Below are 13,944 nucleotides of genomic sequence, written 5' to 3'. Positions count from 1 at the left end.
GGCATTGCTGTGAAGACAATTATTAGACAAATTTCAGCAACTTCATCTTTTTAGGATTTTACTTTTCAGAGGTTCTTAATTCCAAATTCAAAAAAAAAAAAAAGTTGAAGATAACATCAAATTTGTGCAAAGATACATACTGGAACAAACGACAAAGACATCTTCCTTGTGATCACAGTCATGCTGACCGATTGATGAAGAAGGACAATTGGACAGAAGGGATTCATTTCCTTTGCAGTTCACTTCATCCAGCCAGCTGTCGTCGACACTCTGAATATTTTCATCCGGCACTGGTGTCTGAAGGGCAGAGCCGCAGCCCAATTGCCTTCAGACAACATTGGCATCGGCCATATCCCAGGAATCATCACATACCGTGCCCCAGGTATTATTGTACCAGATCTCCAACCGTCCTGAACAATTTGTATTGCCGCCAAAAAGACGCAACTGCAATTCTTAGTGAAACAACAAAACCATTATATTCTATCAATCACAACTTCGAAATTAACTTGAAACTGATATTCAACTTGTAGCATGGAACAGCTGCTAACCTTGAGAACCAAATAAATTTCGTGAATCGCAGGCCTTTACGCTGTAATTCTCCCGTATTCTGGGTTCTGAAGACAAGAGAAAAAATGTTGACTATTTAATTTTAACATGTTTGTTTAAACGGCAAATCATCAGGTAATATATTTATTCTGTCACCTGCACATTCAACTCCTGCATCCTCCTTGTGGTCACAGTTGTGTTTGCCCCACGGGTCAGCATGACACTGCCAAAGGGTCGACTCGTACGAATAACATTTTATCTCATCCAGCCATATTGGACCAGATCCCTTTCCATATCTATAGAAGTAATATTCAATAGATATTAGGGGTCCGCATTTCATTTGTTTACAGATCACGTTTGCAGCTTTTTCATCCAGCTTCTCGGAACAAACTGTTCCCCATGTCCCATTGTACAACACTTCCACTCTGCCTTCACATCGCCGACCTCCGTTCATCAGGCGCATTTTTTTGTGTTCTGAGAACAAAGCAGTTAATGCAAAGCTCGTCACAATGTTTCCATACAGTAAAACACTGAAATTCTATTTGTAAAATAGAAAATGACATGCGATATACATACATACATACATACATACATACATACATATGTATATATATATATATATATATATATATGAGAAATACATGAACAAACATAAATCCCGCGAAACACTAATAAGATAGTGTAAGGTATGGAAGGATAATCAAATAAGAAATAAGATAGAGAAGTATTCCAACGAATTGCGGAATGTGGAGAAGGGGAAGTGCTCTTTTGGTGAAATTGTGTTGGATTTCCCGGGATTTACGAAAAATTATGCATTGTATGTGGGTCTTGTTTTGATGAAATATGAGGAACAAGTATTATATTATTTTGGTCCGAACATGATGTGGAGAGTGAAGAAAGAGCTGAAAATAAGTTGACGGAAAAAAATAGCAATAAAGGTCCATTTAAAAGTTTATAAATTATGACGAATCGTACCATTTTCGGACGAATCGTTCTCTCGGTGTACCGTCTGCCCATTCTTCAGACGCAGCCTATTAAGTCCCAGGCAACTTTTTGATGCAAGGGTATTCATAGAAACATAGAAACATAGAAAATATGTGCAGGAGTAGGCTATTCGGCCCTTCGAGCCTGCACCGCCATTTATTATGATCATGGCTGATCATCCAACTCAGAACCCCGCCCCAGCCTTCCCTCCATACCCCCTGACCCCCGTAGCCACAAGGGCCATATCTAACTCCCTCTTAAATATAGCTAATTAACTGGCCTCAACTGTTTCCTGTGGCAGAGAATTCCACAGATTCACCACTCTCTGTGTGAAGAAGTTTTTCCTAATCTCGGTCCTAAAAGGCTTCCCCATTATCCTCAAACTGCGGCCCCTCGTTCTGGACTTCCCCAACATCGGGAACAATCTTCCTGCATCTAGACTGTCCAATTCCTTTAGGATCTTATACGTTTCAATCAGATCCCCCCTCAATCTTCTAAATTCCAACGAGTACAAGCCCAGTTCATCCAGCCATTCTTCATACGAAAGTCCTGCCATCCCAGGAATCAATCTGGTGAACCTTCTTTGTACTCCCTCTATGGCAAAGATGTCTTTCCTCAGATTAGGGGACCAAAACTGCACTCAATACTCCAGGTGTGGTCTCACCAAGACCTTGTACAACTGCAGTAGTACCTCCCTGCTCCTGTACTCGAATCCTCTCGTTATAAATGCCAGCATACCATTCGCCTTTTTCACCGCCTGCTGTACCTGCATGCCCACTTTCAATGACTGGTGTATAATGACACCCAGGTCTCGTTGCACCTCCCCTTTTCCTAAATGGCCACCATTCAGATAATAATCGGTTTTCCTATTTTTCCACCAAAGTGGATAACTTCACATTTATCCACATTAAATTGCATCTGCCATGAATTTGCCCACTCACCCAACCTATCCAAGTCACCCTGCATCCTCTTAGCATCCTCCTCACTGCTAACACTGCCACCCAGCTTCGTGTCATCCGCAAACTTGGAGATTCTGCATTTAATTCCCTCATCCAAGTCATTAATATATATTGTAAACAACTGAGGTCCCAGCACTGAGCCTTGCGGTACCCCACTAGTCACCGCCTGCCTTTCTGAAAAGGTCCCGTTTATTCCCAATCTTTGATTCCTGTCTGCTAACCAATTCTCCACCCACACCAATACCTTACCCCCAATACCGTGTGCTTTAAGTTTGCACACTAATCTCCTGTGTGGGACCTTGTCAAAAGCCTTTTGAAAATCCAAATATACCACATCCACTGGTTCTCCCCTATCCACTCTACTAGTTACATCCTCAAAAAATTCTATGAGATTCGTCAGGCATGATTTTCCTTTCACAAATCCATGCTGACTTTGTCCGATCATTTCACCGCTTTCCAAATGTGCTGTTATCACATCCTTGATAACTGACTCCAGCAGTTTCCCCACCACCGACGTTAGGCTAACCGGTCTATAATTCCCCGGTTTCTCTCTCCCTCCTTTTTTAAAAAGTGGGGTTACATTAGCCACCCTCCAATCCTCAGCAGCCAGTCCAGAATCTAACGAGTTTTGAAAAATTATCAGTAATGCATCCACTATTTCTTGGGCTACTTCCTTAAGCACTCTAGGATGCAGACCATCTGGCCCTGGGGATTTATCTGCCTTCAATCCCTTCACTTTACCTAACACCACTTCCCTACTAACATGTATATCACTCAGTTCCTCCATCTCACTGGACCCTCTGTCCCTTACTATTTCTGGAAGATTATTTATGTCCTCCTTACTGAAGACAGAACCAAAGTAATTATTCAATTGGTCTGCCATGTCCTTGCTCCCCATAATCAATTCACCTGTTTCTGTCTGCAGGGGACCTACATTCGATGTGACTATTATCTTCTTTCCTTCCTTCAAATTTTAAGCCAAGGTTCTCCTGCACTTCTTTGATTCTATATATCTTGCAGATATTATCGTCTATGTTCACGATTTGATCTCTACTCAGCAGCTTAATCGCTCTGATCAGCATTTGCGTTCAGTTCGCATAATTGTCTGTCAGGTGCGCTTTTTGTTCCTTATTAACATCGCCGATCTGTCCCTAAAATTATTTTTCGACCCGTATCGTCCTTCACTTTAACGATCAAATGCAACAGAATCGAAAAAAAAGCCTTAATCTTCTTCGAAATTTCACTTATTCTTCAAAAATCAGTATCGTATTGTCCAGAGTTAGGTTTGTACATGTTCGCGTCTAGCTGTAAAAGTATTGATCCCTTATGTTTATCAATTTTCTTCATTGTTTTTTTCTTTCAGTACCATAGCTATTTGCGTAACGCTGTTTCAGAACCAGCAAAACGTGATACCGCCGATGTCTGTGAGGATTTTGTACGTTTTCCCCATGACTACCTGGTTTGATCCGGCTGCCCCAGTCTCCTTCCACACTCTAGGACATACTTTGTAGCTAACGTGGTCACTTAATTCGTTGGGCCAGAAAAGTATGATCCAGCGCTCTTCCTCTGAATAAAAATAAATACAAATGAAATATACTGGCCGAGAGTGTATAGCTCACGACCTCACCGTAAGCAACAGATCAGGCAAACAACATGCCATAATTCGATCTGGTTACTCGAACTGATATATAAATGTATACTTCTTCACGCTATCAGCAGGCTGCCATTGTTTTACACATCAACCCCTTTATCTTCTTTGCTGCTCAAAACTGTATGTTTCTTCTTTTTTAAGGCCCTGAAGAAGGTACTCCGAGGCAAAATCTGAATTGTTTAATTTCCTAAATGTAGAGGGAAATATTACACAGACAATCGTTTGCCAATACTCCATCTGGATGCCATAAAATATTTCTCACATCTTTAAAATGATGACTACCAAAACGCACGGCAGAAAATCAACACAATGGAAGTAGCCTTACCGGAGCACTGAACTGACACGTCTTCTTTATGGCTGCAGTCATGTTGGCCCCACGGAGCTGAAGGACATTCCCAGAGATGCGACTCATTACCAGAACAATTTACTTCATCCAGCCAAACTGCACCAGTGCCTCGTCCACAGTGACCATGAATTGGTTTTTCCTTCAAAGCATATCCACAACCCAGTTGCTTACAGACCACATTAGCATCAGGCAAATCCCAGGAGTCATCACAAACTGTCCCCCAGGATCCGTCGTAATAAATTTCCAGTCTTCCCGCACATGCATCATCACTTCCAGACAACCTTAATTGTAAGTGGCCTGTTGAACAGAAATGTATGAGATTATTATTTCCATAACAAATTGAACTAATCATCTCGTTCGCATTTCTGCATAGTTTTCAGAATCTATATTTTGAAAATAATTGTACAATAATATCACCGAATATTTAATGCTGACGCTGCTCAAGTATCGGTTTGCTTTAATATATGGCAAAGCAACATCAAAAAAGCTGGAAGAATCCAGTATGTAACAGAGCGGGGTTGTGAATTTTCTATTAAGCTGTGCGAGGTGAAATTTCTTTATATTTAAACCAGATTATCGCACGCTACCTTCGAACCAAGTAGGAAAAGGCAGGCATTGAAATTGCCAGGTGCGACTTTTTTAGCAATGGCACCGTTTTCAGGAATATACATTAATCACGGTGCCAAGTATTTGCTATGCTGTTCTGGGGTTTCATATCTTCCAGCCGGATATTTTCACTGTCTGCAGCACAGTCACCTACTCAAGTGCTTCCGTACAGTTTGCAGGATGTGATCCCCATCCAGGGCAGCGAGAAGATCAGTGGATCAGATTGCAGGGAAGTGATTATCTGACACTGTCGCTCCAAATCGAAAACCTCCGGCTATCCAATTATAATGGCTTTCGGTACATGGTGAGATTGTGGGATGATCTATTTGTCCATTTTGCAAGCCACTGACAGGGAACTGATGTACATGCAGGTGTGTCCTTACTAAATACATCATTCTCACAGTCACACGAGTTTCGTCCGCACCTGATTTAAAATAGGACCATATTATTTTGTAGATGGCGATGTATCTTTGCCGTCTGCAATCCTCTAACAGTGAAGATAAGTGCGTGTATCGTTGATCGGAGGTAGGAGGATTAGCCACAACATCCGGCGGGGGAGTAAAAAACACATTGTTACAGAAAAGCCAAGAGAAGACCTCATCCCTAGGAGAGGAATCACCTTCGCACAGAAGACAATAAGATCATAAAAAAAATAAGACAAAGGAGCAGAACGGGCCATTCGGCCCGTTCAGTCACCCCACTATTAAATCATGAGCTGACTCATTCTCCCATTTAGTCCCCTCCTCCGCGCTCTCACCATAACCTTTGATGCCCTGGCTACTCAGATACCTATCAATATCTGCCATAAATATGCTCAATGACTTGGCCTCCACTGCTGCCTGTGGCAACAAATTCTATAGTTTCACCACCCTCTGACTAAAAAAAAAAAAAAAATCGCATTTCTGTTCTGAATGGGCGCCATTCAATCCTTAAGTCATCGCATCTCGTACTAGCATCCCCCGTCATGGGAAACAACTTTGCCACATCCACTCTGTCCATGCCTTTCAACATTCGAACTGTTTCTATGAGGTCTCCCCTCATTCTTCTAAACTCCAAGGAATACAGTCCAAGAGCGGACAAACGTTCCTCATATGTTAATCCTCTCATTCCCGGAATTATTCTCGTGTATCTTCTCTGTAACCTCTCTAAAGTCAGCACACCCTTTCTTAAATAAGGAGACCAAAAGGGCCCACAGTACTCCAAGTGAGGTCAACCTGTGCCTTATAGATCTTCAACATCACATCCCTAACCCTATACTCTATTCCTCCAGAAATGAATGCCAACATTGCACTCGCCTTCTTCAGCACCGACTCAACCTGGAGGTTAATCTTAAGGGTATCCTCTACGAGGACGCCCAAGCCCCGTTGCACCGCAGAACTTTGTATTTTTTCCCTATTTACAAAATCGTCTGGCGTTTATTTCTTCTGCCAAAGTGCATCACCATATACGTTTCAACATTGTATTTTATTTGCCACTTATTTGCTCATTCTTCCAATCTATCCAAGGCTCTCTGCAGACTCTCTGTTTCCTCAGCACTACCGGCGCCTCCACCTATCTTCTTATTGTCAGCACACTTTGCCACAAATCCATCTATTCCATAATCCAAATCGTCTGTGTACAATGTAAAAGAAGCGGCCCCAATACGGAACCTGGTGGACCACCACTGGTAACCGGCAGCCAATCAGAATAGGATCCCTTTATTCCCACTCTGTTTCCTGCCAATCAGCCAACGCTCTATCCACGTATGTAACTTTCCTGTAATTCCATGGGCTCTTATCTTGTTAAGTAGCCTCATGTGTGGCACCTTGTCAAAGGCTTTCTGAAAATCCAAATATACAACATCCCCTGCATCTCCCTTGACTAGCCTACTTGTAATTTCCTCAAAAAAAATTGTAATAGGTTTGTCAGGCAGGATTTTCTTTTAAGGAATCCATGCTGAGTTCTGCCTATCTTGTCATGTGCCTCCAGGTACTCTGTAACATCATCCTTGACAATCGACTCCAACAACTTCCCAACCACCGATGTCAAGCTAACAGGTCTATAATTTCCTTTTTGCTTTCTTGCCCCCTTCTTAAATAGCGGAGTGATATTTGCAATCATCCATTCCTGCGGAACCATGCCAGGATCTATCGACTTTTGAAAGTTCATCGCTAATGCCTCCGCAATCTCCACAGCTACTTCCTTCAGAACACGAGGGTGCATTCCATCTGGTCCCGGAGATTAATCTACTTTTAGACTATTCAGCTTCCAGAGTACTTTCTCTGCCGTAATTGTGACTGCGCACACTCTCTTCCCTGCCACCCTTGAGAGTCCGGTAGACTGCTGATGTCTTCCTCAGTGAAGACTGATGCAAAATACTGGTTCAGTTCTTCTGCCATCTCCTTATCTCCCATTACAATTTCTCCTGCATCGTTTTCTATCGATCCTATATCTACTCTTAGCTGTCTTTTACTCTTTATATACTTGAAAAAACTTTTAGTATCCTCTTTGATATTGTTTGATAGCTTCCTTTCATAGTTAATATTTTCCCTCTTAATGACCTTCTTAGTTTCCTTTTGTAAGCTTTTAAAAATTTCCCAATCATCTGTCTTCGCCCTATTTTTTTGATTCCTTGTATGCCCTCTCTTTTGCTTTAACTTTGGCTTTGACTTCTCTTGTCAACCACGGTTGCCTCTTTTTTTCCATTCGAAAGATTCTTCTATTTCGGAATATACCTGCCTTGCACCTTCCTCACTTCTCACATAAACTCCACCCACTGCTGCTCTGCCGTCTTTTCCGCCAGTGTCCCTTTCCAGTCAACTTTGGCCACTTCGTCTCTCCTGCCAGTGTAATTTCCTTTACTCCACCTAAACACCGACACATCATATTTCGACTTTTTTTTCGAATTTCACAGTGAATTCAATCATATTATGATCACTGACTCCTAAGGGTTCCTTGACCTCAATCTCTCTAATCACCTCCGGTTCATTACACAATACCCAATCCAGTACGGCCGATCCCCTGGTGGGCATAACAACAAGCTGTTCTAAAAAGCCATCTCGCAGACATTCTGCAAATTCTCTCTCTTGAGATCCAGTGCCGACCTGATTTTCCCAATCCACTCGCATGTTAAAATCCCCCACAATTAACATAACACTGCCCTTCTGACAAAATCTTTTATATTTCCTGTTGTAGTTTGTAGGCCACATCACTGCACCCTGGAGGCGTATATGTAACTGCCATCAGAGCCCTTTTACCCCTGCGGTTTCTTAGCTCAACCCATAAAGATTCTGCACCTTCCGATCCTATATCATCTTTTTTTTCTAATGATTTAATTTCATTTCCTACCAATAAAGTCACGCCTCTCCCTCTGCCTACCTTCCTATTCTTCCGATGCACCGTGTATCCTTGAACGTTCAAACATAGGAAGTCATGTGGTGAAGTCCACAGGGACCGCCCAATTTCGATCATGAGGCCCACACCAGATTGTTCTAAGATAGCAAACACTGGCGTGTTGCTACCAGCGACCAATGCTCCAAAAGGATTGATGGAGCTTAAGAGGACCAAGTAGTGCATATAGAAATCAGATGCTGACAGTCAGCTCGCAGGCTTCAACAACAAACCGGGCTAGACGCTGAATTATGAACATATTGCTTATTATGGTTTCCGGTTAATGTTTCTCCATGTCCCACTCCCAATTTATTGAAGGGCAAAAATTAAATTGCGCTTGTGGAAACGTGGGAAAACGGAAGTTCCACTTGGAATTCCATTTTCCTTGACTTATTTTGTTCCTGCGAAGTCTAATTAGTTCCAAATTAACATTATTTTAACAGGATTTATATCTGCACAAGATATATACGAACACAATATACTTCACTTGATTAAAAAAAAAAATAACCCTGTATTTACGACCAGGCAAAGCTGCTCACTCTTCCTTATCACCATTGTATGACTGCACAAATAAAAATCAATTGTAAAAATAATATTTATGCTGCATAAATTAAGACATTTGAACTCGTTCCACCATTATTAATTAACATACATTCTGATGAGCATGTTTTATTTGAATTTATTTCATGTTCAAACATTAGTGCACACAACGACAAACCATAAAAAAAAAACACACACACTCCCAGAGCATTTCGTTGGAACATCGAATGGTAATTGTTGGATAAGCAGTTAAACCACTTGTTTCACCCATGTCTTGAGTAACCAGCCATAAATATTTTTTGATAAACGTAACTCAAGAACTCAATATCTCCGCTTCTATTTATTCTTTCATTTCTCATCACATGGGCAATCCTGCATTTACCACACCAGACGTAAATACCTGAAAGTATTCCTGATTGCTCCATGAACTGCACTCATCACTAACTTTACCACGATCAAAAATTTCGTATGGCAGTATCTGGAACAAGCACATCTCCCTTCTGGTAATATCTACACCATACCCTTCCTATTCTGTCTTTCCTTCAGGATCCCCTCTCTCATCCTCTGCCAATAATCATCGTTATCTGGGACACTCCTGTTTCCACTTCTTCGATGGTGTATGGTCTGATTTCAGAATCATATCAATTTTATTCACCTTCAACCCTTTGCGTATTTTAGCTTGCATTTCTATGCCCTAGCGTCTTATCCAACACGTACACATTTGCACATCATTACTGTCCCCGGAAGCTATGAGTCAAATAAACAGGGAAATATGAGGAAAAAGGTAATGTGATACTGTCAAAGAAGTAAAATGATGACACTGTATAAATGAGAGTTGGAGCGCGAATGTTGTAAGTTCCAACTGGCAACACAAACCAGGAGTGTTCCACCCTGCTAGGGAAGTACTCTGGCATTGAATGTGTTTCTTTAATGAATAGACAAATGGATGTCCTTTCTTCACATACTTTTCAGCTATAGTCAAGCAGACATCTATTTTCTGGGGTGATACGCACTCATCTATTTACTGCGGTGATGTGCACAGAGTTGAAAACTTGTAGTTTCAAAGCCAAACTAATACAATGTCTTGACACTGCAGTATCATTACTGCACTTCCATACACAATAAATTTTCAAAGATTCTGGTTTAAATGCAAGAATCCGCTGAAACAGAGCTACAGTTCCAGAATATGAGGATGTTTCGTTCGCACAGAAAGCATGGTACATCACTATCACTGAGGACCAGAAACTGCAAGCTCAATGTGAAAGATACAGGTATAAGGACGTATTTTTTGTTTGTTTTTTTTTAAATCTCATCCTGGGGTGATGCACACTGTGATGATACAGCAGGCAAAATTAGAATTAAACCAGACGTGTGTGCTCTCCGAAATGAACCCACCTGTTCTCGCTCTACTCTCACTCCATTTTCCGTCTCATATTTCCATTAAATTGACTGTGGCTCTATTGCCTCTTCCCCTTATGCACTAGTTGCAGATATTGTGTATCATGATGCCCTTGATACGTATCTCACAAAAAAGCAAGAACTATGCCCTTGAAGGACCTCATGGATGCAGCAACTTCAACCAAACAAATACTCTGGCTTTTACTTTAATTGATATCGTCCTTCATATTTATTTAAAATAAACGTAGAATGCGGTGATTAAGGATGACCACTTTTTTTTTTCTTTTCTGACATTGCGACGGTTAAGAACATAACGCAGAATTAAAAAGGCGTGAAATTATGTCACCTTGCACCTCAAGACTGTTCCTCTACAAAACACGAAGATGGCTAATCTATACAAGACGCGATATTTCATCTGTTGCAACACACATAAAAGCTGCTGGTGAACGCTGCAGGCCAGAAAGCATGTGTAGGAAGAGGCACAGTCGAAGTTTCGGGCCGAGACCCTTCGTCAGGACTAACTGAAAGAAGAGCGAGTAAGAGATTTGAAAGTGGGAGGGGGAGGTGGAGATCAATAATGATAGGAGAAGACAGGAGGGGCAGGGATGGAGCCAAGAGCTGGACAGTTGATTGGCAAAAGGGATATGAGAGGATCATGGAACGGGAGGCCAAGGGAGAAAGAAAAGGGGGAGCGGGGGAAGCCAGCGGGTTGGCAAGGGGTACAGTGACAGAGACAGAGGAAAAAAAAGGAGAGAGAGAGAAAAAAATGTGTGTATATAAATAAATAACGTCTGGGGTCCGAGGGGGAGGTGGGGCATTAGCGGGAGTTTGAGAAGTCAATATTCATGCCATCAGGTTGGAGGCTACCCAAACGGAATATAAGGTGCTGTTCCTCCAAACTGAGTGTGGCTTCATCTTTACAGTAGAGAAGGCTGTGGATAGACATATCAGAATGGGAATGCGACGTAGAATTAAAATGTGTGGCCACTGGGAGATCCTCCTTTCTCTGGCTGACAGAGCGTAGGTGTTCAGCGAAACGATCTCCCAGTCTGCGTCAGGTCTCGCCAATGTATAACAGGCCACCTCGGGAGCACGGGACGCAGTATATCACCCCAGCTGACTCACAGGTGAAGTGTCACCTCAGCTGGAGGATTGTCTGGGGCCCTGAATGGTGATGAGGGAGAAAGTGTAAGTGCATGTGTAGCACCTGTTCCGCTTAAAAGGATAAGTGCCTGGAGGGAGAACGGTGGGGAAAGATGAGTCGGGGGGATGAATGGACAAGGGAGTCCCGTAGGGAGAGATCCATGCGGAAAGCAGAGATAGGGGTGGAGGGAAAGATGTGCTTAGTGGTGGGATCCCGTTAGAGGTGGTGGATGTTACGGAGAATTATATGTTGGACTTCATTTCACCTGCCCCTGTTCCCTTTAACCCTCAAATCAAATATATAATTACCTCCAGATAAAACACTTACGTACTTCCACGTTAAATATATCTAATCACATAGACTCCTTCACCCTATGTATCAGTGAAATCCATGTTTTAATATCGAAGAACTTAACTGATGGCAGCAATAGTTCACTGTTCCATATATTTTAGCCATGTCCATTGATGCGTGATTCTTATTAGTGAAATGTAAACTTCAGTGACTGTGGTTGGGTCTCACTGGATATTGTATGTTTGAATAATCACGGCATTTTACATCTCCAAGAAAATCTCAATCTGTGCAGCCAGTTAGTACAGATTGTTACTGGATTTCTCCTGAGAAGAGATGTTGTAGAGATTTATTCAATTGTTGTGAAGAAGGTGTTGAAGTATAAATCTTATACTGTCGCCTTTATAGTCAATAGTTCAGATAAGAGAATTTTACAGACTGAACATCATACAAATGGGAAACATTTTTGCAGGGCTTCTCGTTGTTCCCCAATGAACAATCATGTCTACGTCCTCAGTTCAAACGTGGTTTGCCTACTCTGCCCGATCTATTATAGAGTCAAATATTCCTGGAGATCCATAGCATAGAAAGAGTCTCTTCGGCCCATCGACTAGTAGCCTAAGTATTATTATGCTAATTCACATCGAATTGCATTCGGACATTTGCCCTCCATACCATTTTTTTCCGGATATGTATGCAAATTTCTTTTAAATGCTAAAATCGAACCCGTGTGCACCATAGACAGTTTTCCCACAGTCTCAGCACCTTCTGAGTATAGAAGATACAGCTTCGAGCCCGTTTAACTATTTCATCATTTGCCGTTAATCTCCGGCGTATTGTTTTAGTCTCACCAAATGTCAGTGACAACCTCCTGGCACTTAGGCTATCTATAATCCTCATAATTTCGTCTGGCTTTATACAGTCTCTTGCCATTCTCCAGCGGTCCAGGTCCTGAAGTTCTGACATACTTAACGTTTGCCTCAAATGCCTCAAGTCCTGGCAACATTATTGTAGATTTTCTCTGCACTTTTTCAGTCTTGTTAATATATTTCCTGTAAGCGGGTGGCCAGAAATGGACTTCATACAGGAAATGAATTCTCATCAATGTCTTATCTCATCAACGTTCTGACCACCTGTCTGTCAGAGCATGCCGATTAATCAGTCGCTGGTAATGAGCTAGGTTGAGTTATGGGATCCTGCCCATCCTCATCGACCTCTTACAGCCTGCGGCGTGAAGGTGCTCGGGCACTGACCTGCTGATCTGGCCCAGTTCGCCATCTGACTGTCGGAGAAGGAGGAGATGGCAGAGGAACCGCGGCCGGCCATGCAGACCGAGTCCAACGGCAATAACGGCGACACAGAAACCTGGTCAAGGCAGGACTTTGAAGAGCTAGTTGTTAAGACATCAAAGAAGGAGTTTAATAGAAGCATGGAAGCAAAGAAATGTACAGCACATCACAATCTCTTCGGCCCACGATATTGTGCCGACTATGTGATCCACTCTAGAAACTGCCTAGAATTTCCCTACCGCATCCCCTCTATTTTTCTAAGATTCATGTACCTATCGAAGAGTGTCTTAAAAAACGCTATTGTATCAGCTTCTGCCGCCATCGCTGGCAGTGTATTCCACGTACTCACCACTCTCAGTTTGAAAAACTTACTTGTGCCATCCCCCTTGTACTTACGTTCAAGCTCCATAAAACTATGGTCCCTAATGTTAGCCGTTCCAGCACTGGGATAAAGCCTCTGGCTATCAGCACGATGAATGCGTCTCATCATCATCTTATACACCTCTGTCAGGTCACCTCCCATTTTCCGTCCCTACAAGGGGAAACGGCTCCTTCACTCACTTAATCTGCTAAGAAAAGCTCTCCATTCCAGATAACATTCTTGTAAATCTCCGTTACACTCTCTCTATAGTATTCACATTCTTCCTGTAGTGAGATGCCGAAAACAAAACACAGTACTCCGAGTTGGATCTAACAACGCTTTTATATATTTGCAACATTACCGCACGTCTTTTGAACTCAATCCCACCGTTGATGAAGGCAGCACATCATACTCTCTGAACAGTACTGCCCATCTGCGCAGCAGCCTTGAGTGTCCTATCGAC

General features: G+C 42.3%; 1 protein-coding gene across 1 annotated transcript; it reads right to left on the bottom strand.

The window, feature by feature from the left end:
• Positions 1-327: 327 nt before the first annotated feature.
• On the bottom strand, positions 328-13,643 carry LOC134351212 (deleted in malignant brain tumors 1 protein). The gene is made up of 6 exons (XM_063057322.1): positions 13,493-13,643; positions 13,053-13,196; positions 4,466-4,783; positions 703-1,020; positions 549-614; positions 328-452 (listed from the first exon to the last, which is right to left on the bottom strand). Exons 1-6 carry the CDS (start codon positions 13,641-13,643, stop codon positions 328-330), a joined length of 1,122 nt encoding a protein of 373 aa, XP_062913392.1.
• Between the last annotated feature and the right edge of the window lie 301 nt (positions 13,644-13,944).

This window comes from Mobula hypostoma, chromosome 8, assembly GCF_963921235.1.
Source record: "Mobula hypostoma chromosome 8, sMobHyp1.1, whole genome shotgun sequence".
Taxonomy (NCBI): Eukaryota; Metazoa; Chordata; class Chondrichthyes; order Myliobatiformes; family Myliobatidae; genus Mobula; species Mobula hypostoma.
This window is presented reverse-complemented; position numbering and strand designations above follow the sequence as displayed.

What these genes read in the sequence shown, in the direction of transcription:
- LOC134351212 (XM_063057322.1), bottom strand. Translation starts at nt 13,643, where the DNA reads ATGGGAGGTGACCTGACAGAGGTGTATAAGATGATGATGAGACGCATT. An exon ending in CGTGTCAGTTCAGTGCTCCG is followed by an intron (nt 1,021 to 4,465) that starts GTAAGGCTACTT and finishes CTTTGTTCTCAG; the next exon opens with AACACAAAAAAATGCGCCTG. An exon ending in AAATTTATTTGGTTCTCAAG is followed by an intron (nt 453 to 548) that starts GTTAGCAGCTGT and finishes TGTTTCACTAAG; the next exon opens with AATTGCAGTTGCGTCTTTTT.